At 36.5% G+C, this 17,494-nt stretch overlaps 1 protein-coding gene across 2 annotated transcripts; it reads left to right on the forward strand.

Moving 5' to 3' along the window:
- The first annotated feature begins 173 nt into the window (after positions 1–173).
- On the forward strand, positions 174–17,194 carry LOC127976783 (tetraspanin-9-like). Of its 2 annotated transcripts, XM_052581462.1 has the most exons (8): positions 174–454; positions 7,570–7,649; positions 12,489–12,680; positions 13,930–14,004; positions 14,280–14,381; positions 14,612–14,743; positions 15,529–15,612; positions 15,729–17,194. In XM_052581462.1, exons 2-8 carry the CDS (start codon positions 7,587–7,589, stop codon positions 15,798–15,800), a joined length of 720 nt encoding a protein of 239 aa, XP_052437422.1. In that variant the 5' UTR covers positions 174–454; positions 7,570–7,586; the 3' UTR covers positions 15,801–17,194. The 2 variants fall into 2 exon arrangements, with proteins under 2 accessions (XP_052437422.1, XP_052437413.1); XM_052581453.1 differs by lacking the exon at positions 174–454 and having other exon boundaries at positions 6,553–7,649.
- Positions 17,195–17,494: the final 300 nt, after the last annotated feature.

Consider the following 17,494-nt stretch of genomic DNA (forward strand, 5'->3'; position numbering starts at 1 on the left):
TATACACTATTTTTTTGCAGAAAATTACAGTATTACACAATTCAGTGCTTTAACTGTATTTAGACCTGTTTTTATACAGTCAATGATTCCCAAATGTCTTACCAAAAGCACGGGCGCCCCCTGCTGGAGATGGCCAGCAGGGTTTTCCTGTGGATTGACCGTAAAAGTCACGCCTCTCCATCTTTCCTGCGCCACTGTTTCCGTTCATGGGAAAACTTACTGCCATTCCGATTTTTTCCAATAGTTTTTTCGGGCTCTGGAACGTTTTTTTTGACTAACGTTACCATGAAATCAAAGGTCTGCTTATCGATAGTTTATATGCGTTTTGCTTCTACTGGTCACTATTAAAACAGTTTTTACTTTTTACCTCCAAACAAAAGCAAACGAAAGTGAGAAGAGTTACTCTGAAATAAAAAAAAGCTAGTCGGAAAACACAAGTTGTGCTTCCAACAAGGTGAGTAAGGCTTAAAAAAGGTCAAAAGTGTTATTCTAATCAGTATTTTTTATATTTACGGTTGTTTATCCTGCTATGGAAGTAGGCTACGTGCCCTTAGCTTGTTGTGTTGTTGATGTTTATCAGTTGCTAGTAGCCTGTGTAAGTTAGTTATATCCGTTTAAGCAAATACTTTTTTTTAGTGATTATAATGTGGTATTTAAACAAAAAAAGAACGTATGCGAAAGGTTGAATTTGTCAAACTAGATCAGTCTGTCTGTCTTAAAGTAAGAAAATCTCTGCTACTACGGAAACGTCTTGATATGGAAAGATATGCGACTTACGCAGATGTAGACGAGCAGCAGATGAAGCAGATTTGGTTCATAAAAGGAGTGCATCTGTTCAAGACCTACAGTTTAATCAAACTAGGCTTCTTTGGCGTTCAATTAACTTTCCATGAGTAGTTCTCTCTCTCTCTCTCTCTCTCTCTCTCTCTCTCTCTCTCTCTGTGTGTGTGTGTGTGTGTGTGTGTGTGTGTGTGTGTGTGTGTGTGTGTGTGTGGGGGGAGCCGCAGGCTGCGTGATTAGCACTAAACTGGAATGTGCAGATTTGGCGCATCTAAAAAGTTTAAAGCAGCTGCGTGTGTCTGCTGCAGACTCATAGAAACACTGGACATATTTACACGCACACCATTAGCCTATTATAGACCGTGTTTTGGTTAAGCCCTTAATCTTTATATATATATATATATATATATATATATATATATATATATATATATATATATATATATATATATATTACCGGTGTTGATGATAATAAATATGTTATATAGGCTGTAGCACACACACACACACACACACAGACAAAAGTATATATGTAAACTGAAACTATTATTTTCTTATATATTCATCTTTAATCTGTTTAAAGCAATTGAGGTGGGGGAGACTTTAAAGTTCATATAATTATGTCATATATTTGGAGTACTTGTCAGCATTTATATCACTTTAAAAGTTAAGATACAGAAAAAAATAGAATTTCAAGAGCATTTATTCATTTTTTCTCCTGGATCTTATTATATCTTATCAATTACCACTCATCGCTATGGAAATCTGTTGTTGACTCAAGTCTCTCTACTTTACATACTTTACCACTTAAATATGCATATCCGTCTGGCCAAGTCTCACCCACAGCCAAATAACACGAGATTGCACAGTATCTTGTTTTAATACCATACCATTAGAGGGCAGTGCATGCCAAAATTCATTGCACCTCCAAAGAGGTCACACGGTTAATGCTCATCGTCTTATTCAAGTGTGAACTGCAGCAGGTCAGAGCACAGCCTCTTTTACAAACAGCAGAAAAAAAGAGGCAATGACATAATTAAGGATGGAGACAGAACATGACCTCAGGCTGTTATACACAAGAAGAGTACGTCCTGTGCTAAATATTTGCATCAAAGGGCATGAACCTTTTATGTAGTTCTTGAGCTAACCTTAAACTCCACGCGCATGCAAAACAACGTATGCACATTGGATTGCATTTTGGTCAGGTTTTGGGTGCTTGAGAGGCATCTAATTCACCTGTTTTTACAGCTAATATCTCATCCATCAAGGGCCTTCTTTCTGTATTGACAATGAAAATTTAATTTTCTTCCAGGAAGGCATCTTTAATATTCATGCATGCACAATCTATTAGAAATGCCATTGCTTTAAACAGTTGGTCTTATGAAAATCCCAGTTGTTGAATGAAAATGATCAGACAAGCTGTTTCCTGTTCCTGCTGTTGCTTTAGTCATGCTGCATACAGTCATAAAGTCTTAAATTCAATGTGACTCAGGATAATATTACACGTATTACTCTCTAGCATGACCGCGATGTGTGTTGACAGATATTTCAATGATCCAAAAGCTCATTACTAATGTAAAAGGTACAAACCCGAGAGAATCGCATCAAAGGCTTTTATGTGTGCACGAAGTGTTTAAAACATGAGTGTGTGCAGTATATTGCATAATAAAATTATATCACAGACATCTTTGCTGCAGAATTATATAAATTGGCATCAGAAGAACCATTATAAAACCTTTGTTGGGGGCAATAATAGCCCTAAAAGCATGCATATTTCACCTGCAAAATACTGTTTTTAACATATTATGATTTGTGACTCATTAATACTAATCTAGCATGATGTAGTGTGTACTATTACATAGTTAGTATTCAAATAGGGATTCAGTCTGAGTATGCAAGAGATAAAAGAGCTATAGAATATAGGCTAATACATTTCACAAATAATTGGAAAGAAACAGCAAGTAACATTTAAATAAAAGTATAATTTTGAAGCTGACGGACTGAAATAGTATTTTCTTCTAAAACAAACTCCAATAACCTTTATTTACTACTTCGAAAAATATTTTGTTACAGTGTAGTTATGAGTTTACATTTTCTTATGACACACCATACATGACTTCACCTGTATCTTCATGCCATTTTTTTTTAAATGGTGTAGCTACTGTTTAATTCTTAGAAAGGAACAAGCAAAATAGCCTTTTGCTTGCTGGAGGATGAAATCAGCACTCATTTTGTTTCTTCATTCCCAACACGCAACTTCCATTTACCTGGAAAGTGTTAGAATGTGCTTTTTGCCAGCAAGTCAGCCATTCCCTGGATGGGGAGTTGATGGTAGTTGATTTACATATAGGGCAGAATGTTAGGGAATACATCCCTCTTGAGTGCTTGAGAGTGCACTTTACATGCAAGTCAGCTCGTCTTGCATGCAACGAAATGTCCTCTTTGAAACCACAGTCATGTGCGATGAGAAACATTGTTATGAAGACACAAGAAGCTTGTTGTCTCAGAAGGATCTACTGTACATTGTCAATGAAAAGTGTACAGAGAGAAGGCATTTCTGAGTGTGTGTGCATGTGTGTGTGTGTGTGTGTGTGTGTGTGTGTGAAGCGCTGAGCAGATTGGAAGGCAGATGTTCATTATAGGGTTCTATGAGGTGGCAGATTGTGCTTCCTCAGAGTCTGTTTAATTAATATTCCTTAAACACACATCTGGGCAGCATTTACTACATATGGTGGAGAACAAAAATCTATTCTATAAATTTAATGAGAAATTTTAAATATTCTGCCCTATTATAATAAAATACATAATCAAATATAATAATTTAGCTAGTTAATAGATTTTCAAATAATTTTTAAGAATTTGGTACTTTCATTCAATAAAGAAAGTGACGTGACATTCAGCCAAGTATGGTGAACCATACTCAGAATTCGTGCTCTGCATTTAACCCATCCGAAGTGCACACACACACAGAGCAGTGAACACACACCCAGACCAGTGGGCAGTCATTTATGCTGCGGTGCCCGGGGAGCAGTTGGGGGTCTGCGAGACTCGAACCCACAACCTTAGGGCTAGGAGTCAAACTCTCTAAACACTAGGCCATGACTTCAAAATATATTTCTGAAGGATCATGTGACACTGAAGACTGGAGTAATGATGCATCACAGGAATAAATTACATTCTAATACATTCAAATAGAAAACAGTTACTTTACATTGTAATAACATTTCACAATATTACTTTTTTTTTTTTTGTCCTGTATTCAAATAAACTAAGCCTTAGGGAGAATAAAAGACTTTCAAAAACTTTAAAAATCTTATGGCCCCAAAATTTTGAATTAGAATATAATAATTATATAAAAATAATAAAACATGTTAGAACTTCTCAAACTAGTGCAATAGTCATCTCTTGAAGACTTTTCCAAAAATACAAAGTTCATACTTTTCTGGCATGATTTACATAATAACTTTGCACCAACATGCACGCTCAAGAGATTTAAGAAATTGTACTAAAACAGTAACAGTATGAAATACACACTCCACAAGACTTTGGTTAACATTAAGAGGAAACAATGAACTTTACGAACACATCTTTTACTCTCTCTTTCGTTTTTTCATCTTCTCTCTCTCCGTCAGATATCTTGAAATCCTCTTCTCTGTATGTGTAATAAATGAATGCTGTTCCTGACTGTTGATGCGTTAAGTACCTGTGAACAGATATTCTGCTCTGCTTCTTCTGTTATGCTTTATTCAGGCACCCAGACATCAGCCACTTGAGACGCACAAGCCATAAAATATTCAAGAATATTTTATGTATAAAATATTGGTTAGAGAGTTTGACTCCTAACCCTGAGGTTGTGGGTTTGAGTCTCGGGCTGGCAATACCACGACTGAGGTGCACTTGAGCAAGGCACCGAACCCCCAACTGCTCCCCAGGTGCCGCGGCATAAATGGCTGCCCACTGGGAGTGTGTTCACAGTGTGTGTGTGTGTGTTCACTGCTCTGTGTGTGTGCACTTTGGATGGCTAAGTGCAGAGCACGAATTCTGAGTATGGGTCACCATACTTGGCTGTATGTCATGTCACTTTTAATATGTAGAAAACATAATCGGTTTAATTTTAACAAAAAGTTTACCCAGCGTGTTGTTGTGTACTTGTTTTGCAATACCCATGAGCGCTGTATTATGTACTCATTAGCATATTTCCATTCAAACTATTCAATTATTATTATTATTTTTTTTTTTATGTGGGGAGGGGTGGGGGGAGATATTGATTACTATAGATAATGATTTGAGAAACAGCCCAGTCATAGCTATCTGTCAGTCATGACCAAAGTTTTGTCTGGATATATAAATTAACATTAGTTAGCTAATCTATAATGAATGAACATGAATTAACAATGAACAATAACATATCTAAAAATTAGCTACATTTTTAAATTAAATTGTTATTTAATTGTTTAAACTCATTATTAAATATTTGTAAAATACTGTCCATAGTTTAAGGTAATTGATTAATCTTACTACAGAAAAAAAAAAACCTGTAAAAACACACAGAGAGCCACACACTAAAAACTTTTAAAAATAGGCTAATTAAAAACTGAGTAACAATATACATTTCTGGGAGGTCCTCAAAAGTGTATAAGTCTGCTGCCTTTGTGTGCAGCTGTGGGAAAGTATTGTACACCCTTGCAGCAAAGTAAACACTGTTCAGATAATAAATCCTGTGTCTAATGAGTTTTCTGAGAACATCAGATCTCACAAAGCCACCGCAGGGTGAAATACACAGTCAGCACCATATCACACACACACACACACACACACACTGAGTTACACAAGATCATAATGCCATTTAATTAGAGTGGAAAGAGCTCCAGAGGAAAATAATTATAGCTAAAAAAAAAATAATAGTCACACGACAGGACAGTGACTCTACAGAAAATATCCCCCTAAACACACATATGCATGTTTAGATAGGGACATACCATGATTTTTATTTATTTTATATTAACCAAATTATAATACTTCAGGCTAAGCCTAAAGAATAGAAACCTTTTTTGCATTTTAGAGTAAAAAAAAAACATATTAATGACATAGTCATAGTATGGTATATTTTGTCAGATTTTGCTATATTTTGTGTTAATCTTAGTTATTATTAAAACACAGATGTGAGGTATAGACCTATAGTCTGTTCTGTTTGTTATACTACTGTGTACCAGGGTGTCAATCATTCAGCTGATGCAACATTGGAAATGTCTTCCCAGAACATTTTATTGGAAGAAAACTCTGGAAACATGGATTATGTAAACTAAACGTGACAAAGTACCTTGAGTCAGAACAATCTGTTAAACTGACTGCACTCTATGTGCTTAATTTAGACCTAGTATCAGTCTGTTTTACAAGCAGTCTCATCCACGCCTCACTGAAGCTCACATTAGAGGTCAGTAAGCATCCTAGCCAGTGGTTAAATCAGGATCACTAGCAACAAGGAGTCTTATTAAATGTGACATTGGTTTGATAGATTGAAATGGGAATGAGAGACTGCAGCCATTGCAGTTGTTGTCTGTTCTATCTGTATCTGTCTATCTTAAAATATCATCAGCACAGACATTAGTATGAAAGCCTAATGGATTGATATTTTCAGCAGGCAGTAATACAAAGCAAATGCTTTTTTATGTCTAAAGTGTATTTTAATGTGTACTGTGTTTAAAGGCCATGAAGATCAACATCATACAGTGCCAAAAACAATATATCAGATGCCCTCTTTACCCTAATGTAGGATGGCAACAGAAAGATGTCCTGGAATCATTGGCACTGCATGATCTCGCTGCAGAATTGCTCGAGATTGCATCTACACATAGACAAAATCATACATAAGACAAACATGTGCTAGGATTTGATTTATTCCCTCAATTAGCTTTCATTCTTCCCGCTTGGCTACTGACTCTTTTAAACATACATGGGAAGGGAGATAACGCATTCATTGACCTGCAAACAGATTGGCCGGAGTGCAGGAGGAGGAGCAAAGGAGAGAGAGAGGGATGAACGAATGAAGGTAGGAAGATGCAGAGAGAGGGACGGAGCGCTGGTTGGGATGGAAAGAGCCGGGAGAGGAGATCTCTAATAATAGCACTGCAGGGAAGCAAGAGCATGCAGAAAAAAGTGGTACATGCAACAAAGCGAATAATGCAGACGCAAAGCAATGGAATAGTACAATGGAGCAAGAGCGGGGAAAGTTGAAGGCACATTCTCTGCTTTCCCCCTTATACGATAGAAACCCTGGAAAGGGGAAAAAGACATAGAAAATACAGGAAGAAAGATGCTCTCAATGCAAAGGAATTACAGAGCAAAGACCTTGAGAAAAACCTCTCCTTAGAAAGCTTTGACCTCTGAAGTTCTTGTGTTTTTGTGAGTACATCTGTTTAAGTTAAATCTGACTCTTTCAAATGGCATCTTTGGACACGTGTTAAGTTGCAGCTTGTGTGAGGGAAACATGCCTTCCGCTCGGCCTTCATCTGAGAATGCAGAGGTCTGAGAGCCACGAATCCGAGGTCCAGCGGAGCCCGTCATTGGACAGCGCAGAGTCAGAATTCACCCGGGCGGCCCGTCGGGGTCAGCGCCTGGCCGTGGGGGCCTTTTACGGCTCCCGGGGGTCAAATGTCAAAGATCAAACAGCACAGAGTGACAGAGCCTTGGTCGCGGTCCCGCCGGGAGGGAAGCCTCAGGATAAGCGCGTATCTGCCGGTGGGAAGTACGTTGTGTTTTACCTGGACTTGTCTTTTGTGTTGCTCCTAGAGTTTGAGAAACTGAAGATGGCTCGTGGATGCCTGTGCTGTGTCAAATACATGATGTTCCTCTTCAACCTGCTGTTCTGGGTGAGTATTAAAGTACAGCATGAATGATCCACACTTACTTGTTGTCAAAATGCGTTGTCTTATCAAAGTGTAAAGTGCAGAGACTATTACAAGCTAATTGTACAATGATTTCCCCAAAAAGTGAACTGATGGTGCCTCTCCGGGGCATTCAAAACAATTTATTTCAGAAATTACTGTGATGTGAGTTTAGGGCTGATCATTAGTGATGTTTGCTGAGGCGAGTATCACTGTTATTATTGCTTATAATTGGGGTTAGAGAATTGTCAGAATCCATAATTCTAAATTTTAACCCTGAAATATTAAAGGAGTAGTTCACCAAAAAATATACATTTGCTTAAAATTAAATCACCCCTGGCCATCCAAGATGAGGATGGTTTTGTTTCACCATCTGAAAATATTTGGAGAAAAAAAAAAAAATGTATGTCTCTTATTCACCAATGGATTCTCTGCAGTGAATGGGTGCCGTCAGAACAGCTGATAAAGACATCACAATGATCCACAAGTAACTCCCAATCTCCAATCCTTCAATTGAAAGAAACAAGCAGGTTAACCACTGCTCTTGGGTAAAATACAAGTCCTCTATTCATAACATTGGATTTTCCAGTTAAAATGTTCTCGACTGAATCAGGAGAGAAATATGGCCAGACCTAGCACCATCTGTAAGTTAATAAAAAAGGTCAAAACAGCTTTAAACAAATATGTTGGTGGATGTTGATGTGAGAGGACAAAAGAGGATGGATTAATTATGGATTATTGTGATGTTTTTATCAGCTGTTTGGACTCATTTTGATGGCACCCATTCACTGCAAACGATCCACTGGTGAGCAGATTCAGTCCGGGATAAGACGATGTGTGGTGTTTGTGTTTTTCACATGCTGCACCCAGCAGGGTCCCAAAATCATGTATATTTCAGATAAAATAAAAATAGCAGTTTAAGCCTTGAAGATTAATTAAATCCTAAATCTTTGAGGTTGCTAGAGAAATATTTTTTCTAGGATTGTTCAGCTCTAAAATGCATCAGTAGTTGTGAATGCAATCTGTATAAAATGGTTTCTAATCATGACAATAGTCACAAACAACTGGAAACTCAAAATGTGTAGGATACTCCAATGACACCATCTTTAATTTTCATACATAGAAATTATTGTCATTTATTTATACAGTTATATTCAAAATTCTCTTAGATCAGAAATCACTTAGGCATGACGCTTCTGGGATTAACTGTAGTATTTTGGTAAATACTGATACCACAGTCAAAGTTTGTGAACATGTCCCGCATGTATGCATGCTGCAGTGTGAGGCTGAGGGAACGAGGTTCATCAGGAGGTGTTAATTGCTCTTAGATCAAAGGCAGCAATTCATATTCATCTGAACCAAAGCATTCAAACTAAACCCCCCGCCTTTTCTCTCGCTCTCTTGCATTCTACCAGCCTGGGTTTCAGTCATCCGTGTCACATGTTGTTGTTGTGTATCTCCAGCAGGAAGTCTGTTTGTCAGATTATGGTTCTGTGAGTTGTGAGATTTCATTCGTTTGATCTGCTGTGTGCGTTGTTGTTTGTCTGATTCTGAGCCAGTTTAATGATAGAAGCACCAAAACACAAGCAGGAAACTTGAGAAAAATCTCCCGACTGATCTAAAATCGCCTACTGCACACAAACCCACATATACACCCATATGATGGAAAAGGGAAGATAAAAGAATAAGGAAATTATGAAAAGATTGCAGATGCCTGGAGATTTGACCATGTACACTTTAAACAGCAGGGCAGAGAGGGAATAACAGAAAGATGGAGGAGTGAGAGAGAAAGACAGATAAAAGTCATTTGAAAGCTTTAGATAGAATTACCTTGAGATGGAATGGTTTGTCAAAGGGGTGGCGTGGTTTTCTTTTGGTTCACTGGAATTTAATTTCAGAGTTCGGTTTTCTATTGAAGAGAAATTATTTTTCTGTTTTGAGTTACAAGGTTTACTGAGGCGTTCAATAAAGTCTTCTCAGAACATTATACAAAAACCCTTTATCTCGCTGGTTATATGAAAGACAGTTGATGTATTGTGTGCATTTTTATTCTATTTTTATATGGAATTTAAATGAGGTGGTAATGATGTTTCTGAATGGAGTTGAGGAGGTGTTTTTGGTTGCTGGTAATCTATATTTCATGTGTTTGACATTACTAAGCCTAATGGCTCTCAGCTCCATGTTTAATACATAAGTCAGAAAGTTAAGGCAAGACTCACTTCACTCTGCACAAGGTCACAAACACACAGTACACTCATTAGTGTGTGTGTGTGTGGGTGTGTGTGTGTGTGTGTGTGTGAGGTCAGTTCTGCATGTGGGCTTTTTTATTTTTCCTTTCATTTTCCTTTAATTTCTTATCCTTTTCCTTTCCTTTGTCATTTAAAGTGCCCCATTATGCCATTTCAAATATTGCCTTTCATGCGGTGCGTAATGTACCTGTTTGTGAATCTAAACTATATACAAATTTATGAAGGTGACAGTGCACGGTGAATTAAGTTTTTGTCTCTCAAAAAGAAGAAAGAATTGACTTTTAATCACCTTAATGAGTCGTCAGGAATTCGAATCCCACTTCTGTGACAGCTGCACATCACTGGGTGACATATTTGCATATTGCCCGCCTGTGTTATATTTTGGCCAGCCGCGGACAACTTGACCCCTTCCTTAGGGTTAGCTTTTCTGTGAATTCCTTTTTTCTATCGCTTTCATATTTCTTGTTTACATCTTTTCTTTTCTTTTAATTTTCTATTAATTTCCTTTGCTATGCCTTTTTCTGTCATTCCTTTTTTTCATTTACTGTCTGTCGCAGTTTCCTTTTCTATTTCCTTTCCTTTTCCTTATTCCTTTCCCCCTATTTTCTTCTTTGTTTTATTCAGATAATTTCTTCTCTTTCTATTATTTATTTTCCTACCCCTGTCCTTCCCTAGGCTATTTCCATTCTTTTGTTTTTTTTTCTTCTGTCCTTTCTTCTTTCCTTTATTTATTTCTACCATTTGTCCTCGTTCTGATTCTTTTCTATTCATTCATTTTTTCCTTATTCCCGTTCCTTTCGTTTCCTTGTGTCCTGTCCAGTCCTTGGTCTTTTTTTAACCCCAATTCTTTACTTTCCATCCTGACCCAACTTCCCCGCATCCTCTTTGTCTTTTCCTCAGTCTCCTCTCCATGCACCTTGATTGTCTACTTCAGACCTTTTATCTAGTAAATGTGTGCCTCAGTCTGTGTTTGAATGCAGTGCACTGTAAAGAAAACCTCTTTAACAAATAGTCCCCCAGTTCGAAATGCAGGATTAGATTAAGAACAACCTCATTATGTAGGATTTTCCAAAGGCAGAGAGAATAGATTGAATTCAGTTTGTTTGTGTGTCTTCATTCTGGTAGTATGTCATGAATACTAAAATTTGGGTTAAAAGCTGTCTGCTCCTGTGGACAGAATAGTCTTACTCTGTGCTCTTCCTGTTTATGTTTTATTCTGTGCGTTTTGGCTTATTTTTCTTGCTTGCATATGCTCCCTAATTATTTCCTCTGAGATTTTTTGATTACTGTCATACTTTTCATTTTCATGGTTTTTAAAGTTTTCATCATCTTTAACCTTTTTTTTTTTACTTGCTCTGCTGCTTTTCTCTCTCTCTTTCTCACTCTTACACACACACACACACAAGCACACACACACACACACACCTGTTTTATCTCTTATTTTTCATATTCATCTTTTTTCAAGTTCAAGGATTCTGTCTGTTTTCAGATTCTTCGTGGTTTTGAGTGCATGCTGCGTATTTTTCTTGAGGGAACTAAATGACACAGCTTTTCACCTTCTGTAACACTCAAAAGACGAGTGTGTGGGGAGCCATACAGCTGCACTGTAGGGCATATCTCGCAATGACACACGTTATATAAGTGTGGATTAACAGAGAACATCTTGGCCTGCTAAATATTTTATTGGAAAACCTTAAATATGTTTCTTTCCTAATATATTTTAACTTGTATTTGTTAATCTTTATGAGCAATGATAATTTAATAACATTGTTAAATAAAATATTTAGTTTTCATATTGTACATTTACTTGTAGCATTAGCTTTAAAATTACTGAATATTTTTTTTTATAATCTGTTATTATAATAATAATTTGTATATAAGTATGTATACGTGTGTGTGTGTATATGTGTGTGTATATATAGACAGAATAGCGTAGAAGTTTTATATTAAACATTTATCGATCATTGTTTTGTATAGTTTAAAATATGATTTTGTAATGCAAACATAGCATATTCTGGTTTTCTGTTCAGAGCTCGTCCAGATGTGTTAACTAACTTTTGCCTGGCCTTTAGCAGACTTGGTTACTTTTACATTTCGGTTGCCTGAGCATGAAATTATAAGAGTTTCTCCCAATATGAGAAGTGAATAAGCATGCCTTCTACTCTCCTACGGTCTAGACACACACACACGCGCGCACGCACAAATTTCACACTTCAAAACTCAGCAACAACCTTTATTGCGGTTCCATTAGCATTTATATTGCTCTCACAGCAGGGAGAGCTGACACAGGTATTGTTTTGTTGTTTAGGCATGCGCACACATACCTACCTCAGTCCTGCAACGGTAAATACACCTTACCTTGAGTGAACTTGAGTTCACAAAGTGGTGCTCAGGTCCTACTGAGACCTACCGACTTCAGTGAATGAAACCGAAGAGTCAGTTTTACACTTTGGGACACGTAACAGCCTGACGAAACACTTGTCAAACTGAATGTTTATGCGCGACTGATCCATAATGAATGAGTTTCTGTGTGTTTATTAACATGCAACGCTCTCCCTTATCTGTCTCTCCTCAGCTGTCGGGCTGTGGGTTGTTAGGTGTGGGCATATGGCTGTCCGTCTCTCAGGGCAGTTTTGCCACATTCACCCCCTCCTTCCCCTCCTTCTCAGCTGCCAATCTGGTCATTACCTTGGGCTTGGTCATCATGGTAACAGGCTTTCTTGGTTGCCTCGGTGCCATCAAGGAGAACAAGTGCCTGTTGCTGAGTGTAAGTCAACACCTAAACTTTCACAATGCACGATGAATAAAGAATGTATTGTTAATCCAGGGTTAGGCCCTGGGTTGGTGTAATTCTGAGTTGTCAGGTTTTGAAATTTCAAAGGGATACTCCACCCCAAAATGAACATTTTGTAATTAATCACTAATCCCCATGTTGTTCCAAATCTGTAAAAGCTTCGTTCATCTTCAGAACACAATATAAGATATACTTCATCACTTCAGTTAAAGTGTTTGCCATTGCTGCATTTTTAAACAATATTTAAGTTAATATTTCAGTAGATCAACATATTCTTATGTCTTCATTAAATGGTCTTCAAATGGAGTTGGTAAAAGGATCACCACGCAGTGTCAGTTTTTTTTTTTTTTTTTTTTTTGCTTTAATCACAGCCTTTAGTCTGTTGGAATTGTTGTCTTAGTAAGTCGTTTTTTATGATTTAATTAATATTAATTATTATCTGATTTTTTTATTTATTTAACAGATTTAAAAACAATGCTTACCTCCGTTCATAACTACTTACAACATTTTTTTGTACATTACCCAGGGTTTAAAAAAATACAGGTTTAAGCATATAGTTAAAAGTAATTAATCAAGCAGTTTTTTCATACATTTAATGTAAATGTCTATATGTAAAGATGTAAATAAGTAAGTCTGTATAGTAAAGCATTTGCACTAGTTGTCCAGAAGAGTAATCAACTAGTTGGCAGGCCATTGTGTACCTGATGTAAATGCTTCACAGTACACAGAATAACACCAGGGGTTTTGTAGCACTGCATTGATGGAGAGTGTGGGAGTGCAGAGAAAGAGGGATGCTGCAAGTGAGAAACAAAAGCATCTCCATTCCCACATTCAAACTGTTTCCATCGTCACGAATAGTGCAAAAACATGCCATATCCCACTTGCTTAAAGTTTCTTCTATAGTTAGTTTCAGGGCTTTGGCTTATGTGAACTCTCTAAATTATCTTAGATGTGATAGAGTTGACTTAAAACAGGCTTTGTGATATATATATTTATATATAATATTAAATATACTGACAACAACACATATATACCGACTGCTATATGAATGTGCATAATATACATGTATGTGTATGTGTGTGTGTGTGTGTGTGTGTATACAACTCAATGACTGATTAGAATCAAATATTCCATATTATAATAATTCTATACATGTCTTCTGTAAAGCATTTTATTGTTGTATATAAACAGTTTACTTACTTTACTCTTTTTTTTCTTGTAGTTCTTCATTGTTCTGTTGATTATTCTTCTGGCCGAGCTGATTTTGCTCATCCTTTTCTTTGTATACATGGACAAGGTACAGTATGAACACCAAGCATCACACACACCCCCTCAATCCATTTATTACACACACTCTCTCAAACACAAACACACACAGAACTAACCACCCCACCGTGCACCAACTTTCAATACCCACACGAATCCTGACAACAACAACAACAGCCCACACACCTGCTCTTCTGGTTAACTCTCTGAGTATTCCTAAAGTTTTCTTCATTTCCAAACACTGACTCAACATGTAACTCATATTTGGATTGCAGATGCATCATGTGACTTTAAATTCTTGTGCAGGTGAGCGAGAACGCTAAGCAGGATCTTAAAGATGGCCTGAGGCTCTATAACACGGACAATAACATCGGTCTCCGCAACGCCTGGAACATTATCCAAGCTGAGGTGTGTGTGGATGAGTGCAGGTGGGGAATACGGTTATCAGTGACAGTAATGGCAGGTCACTGTGAGTTCAGCTGGTTGATTGGGCCAAATCTTATACGCAGCTGCTCTCCGCAGAATAATGGGAGATAACTCATGAAGCCCTCCAGTGTTGAACAATAGGCAGGCATCTGCAGAAATGTTCTTGGCTTGGTGTGTAAATGATGAATCTGAATATTCACTCTGTCTCTCAGTGGCAGTGTTGTGGTGTAACTGGTCACACAGACTGGCATGATGCCCTGCAGGAGAAAACCGTTCCAGACAGATGCTGCCAGGAACACTACATTGAGTGCGGTCGCAATGCCACTAACGTCTTCTGGTCACAGGTATGGCCTTTATTTTGTTTTATTAAAAAAAAATGTATATATTTTTTTTAAATAAATTTTTTAAATAATTTTTTTACAATTTAATTTAATTTGATCTGATTTATTTTTTTTAATTTAATTTAATTAAAAAAATATTTAAAAGTTTCTCGAATTTAATTACATTTTTAATAGTTTCTTTGGTTTTATTTTATTTTTATTTTATTATTATTTGATCATTTTCTTTAGTGTCATTTTATTTATATATATTTTTATTTATTTATTTTTAAGCAAAAATGCAGACCAGCTAGACTCATTTCCAGCAGTCAAACTGATTGTTTCAGTAGATATGTTAGTGTCAATATATGTAGGTAAATATTGCAGTTTATTGGTACATATAAATAAAAAATTATTAATCATTTAACACTGATCATTTTAATTTGGAAACATGCCTTGATTATTTTAAACTACATTATACTGTATTTAGATAGTACAGCAAATATAAACTGTAGTTAATGCAGAATTATTTAAACACTACAATGTTTTTGACTAAGTTGTAGAAATTAGATTGTTCTCTTTTTGTTAGCTGATTTTAGTAGTTAGAAGTAATTTAGCTAATACCGAGCTAAAATTACGAGTTTCCCTAATTGAGATCATCATAAATACTCTGTGATCGTCCAGTTTGATAATGTAACTGTATGTCCTGCTTAAATAGCTTTAATATAGTTAGCTGAATAGCCTTCACAGCTTTACTTATAATGTTACTACACAGTTCTGTGGGCCAACACACTTTCCTTTCTGACTCTTAGGGTTGCTATGAGAAGGTTGAGGAATGGCTGAACGACAACAAACATTTGCTGGGAACCATCGCGATGTGTGTGCTGGTCTTACAGGTACAAACATTATGATTAGACTCATCCTGGAGTGTTTAGGAAAATAGCTGTGCCTCCAATGATGCCACATCCTGTTTGATGCACACCCTTATGATGCCATCTTCTCTGTTCTGCAGCTGCTCGGGATGGCATTCTCCATGACCTTGTACCAGCAGATCCACAGGGTGGGAAAGAAGTATGATGCCTAAAGGAAACCCAGTGTTGCACTACAAAAAAACTCAAAGAACACCTAATGTATTGTTTCAAGCCCCGCTTCATGCCATCACAAACTATTACCAGTGAAAATGAAGCTGTATTTCTTTTTTCTATCAGATTTAATTATGTAGAACAGACTGTAGATATTTTTGCTTGGCTGGTGAGAGGCTAATTTTTTTTTTTGCCTGAGGGCTGAGAGCTGAAAGGAATACATTGTGAGACGCAGTTATGGGTGCAGCTGTTAATGTTAAGCCAAACAGTCTTGGAAATAGTCTGATAGCGTATGAACTGTTAAAAAAAATGCCCTCATCATGTAAAATTGTATTTGGAATATCGGCAGAGCTCATCAGAGGATACATTTCTTTATTGGACACTTGTGTATTTACATAGGCCCAGTTCCCTTTGCTGATGTAATATATCAATCACATGCTGTATATATTTCACATTCACATAAGAGTACTGTATATATGCACACAAACAATCCTTTATCTGATGACTCAAGTGTTATGAAGAGTGGGGTAAGACATTACCACATTAATCTACCAGATATTAGATAATCAGATATTCAGACAGGCTCTAAATGTATTTGTTTTATATATATATATATATATATATATATATATATATATATATATATATATATATATATATATATATATATATATATATATATATATATATAAAATTATAAAAACATTGTATATTATTATAAATATTGGCTTCAAATATTCTGATTATTTCAAATTATTTCACATTCAAAAAGTGTCACAGCTTTCCCTGCTTTCATTTTTTAGAAGTATGTATGTGTTTATTTGTAAAAAAAAAAAAAAAAAGAAAACTGTATGTTTCATGTATGAGCGAGAGAGTCTGTACTAGTCATCTGCTCGCTCTGGGGCTTTGTGTCCTGGTGACTCTCTACTCGTCTCTGTCTGCTCTCTTTGTTTTCTCACTCACTGATCTTTTCAAAGTGCATCTGTACTGCTGGGAGGCAAATGAGCTGTCCTTCTCCGCCTACTGTCAAGGAAGAGCGGGAGATGAGATCAAAGGATGCAGGATGTAGAGGTTAGGAAATAGAGGGGGAGAAAGCCCTAATAACGGCCTCTCTTGAAAACAAACAGTATCATGCAGTGGCACCTAAAAGAGTGCAATGAGAGTTAACTTATAAGCCATAACCTCTGTGAACTGTTTCTCGCTCCTGTCATTTTCCCAAAATACATTCCCACTTGTATTCAGTTTGTGATTGCTATAGGTATATTTTGATCCACAGATTAAATTGTTGCATCCTTACATAGTTTAAAATTATCAGGATAATTTATTACCAAATGACATATCTGCATTACTGTTTAATCAACATATTATTTTAAATAAAAAGGGAAAAAAATGTTTTTAATAACTTGTTCTTGTCTGAAATGAGTATTACAAAACAACTGCCTACAAAAACTAGGAGAAATAATATGCAATATTCATATTTCAGCACATATTACAGTGAAGCACTGGCAAGCGTAATTTGTTGATTGGCTGTCAAGTAGATCTCACACCATGGCATATTCCGATAATGGTCCCTTTTTCAAACTTGTGGACTGCACTTGTGGCCATCGATTTATTTTTTTTAGGTCACCAATGAATAAGCCAGGTCACATCTTGTGTTTTCATAGGATGTTACAATATTTAGCATTTTTGTAATTCA

The sequence above is a fragment of the Carassius gibelio genome, chromosome A4 (genome assembly GCF_023724105.1).
Source record: "Carassius gibelio isolate Cgi1373 ecotype wild population from Czech Republic chromosome A4, carGib1.2-hapl.c, whole genome shotgun sequence".
NCBI classification, from domain to species: Eukaryota; Metazoa; Chordata; class Actinopteri; order Cypriniformes; family Cyprinidae; genus Carassius; species Carassius gibelio.

What these genes read in the sequence shown, in the direction of transcription:
- LOC127976783 (XM_052581453.1), top strand. Translation starts at nt 7,296, where the DNA reads ATGCAGAGGTCTGAGAGCCACGAATCCGAGGTCCAGCGGAGCCCGTCA. An exon ending in TCTTCAACCTGCTGTTCTGG is followed by an intron (nt 7,650 to 12,488) that starts GTGAGTATTAAA and finishes GTCTCTCCTCAG; the next exon opens with CTGTCGGGCTGTGGGTTGTT. An exon ending in GGAACATTATCCAAGCTGAG is followed by an intron (nt 14,382 to 14,611) that starts GTGTGTGTGGAT and finishes TCTGTCTCTCAG; the next exon opens with TGGCAGTGTTGTGGTGTAAC.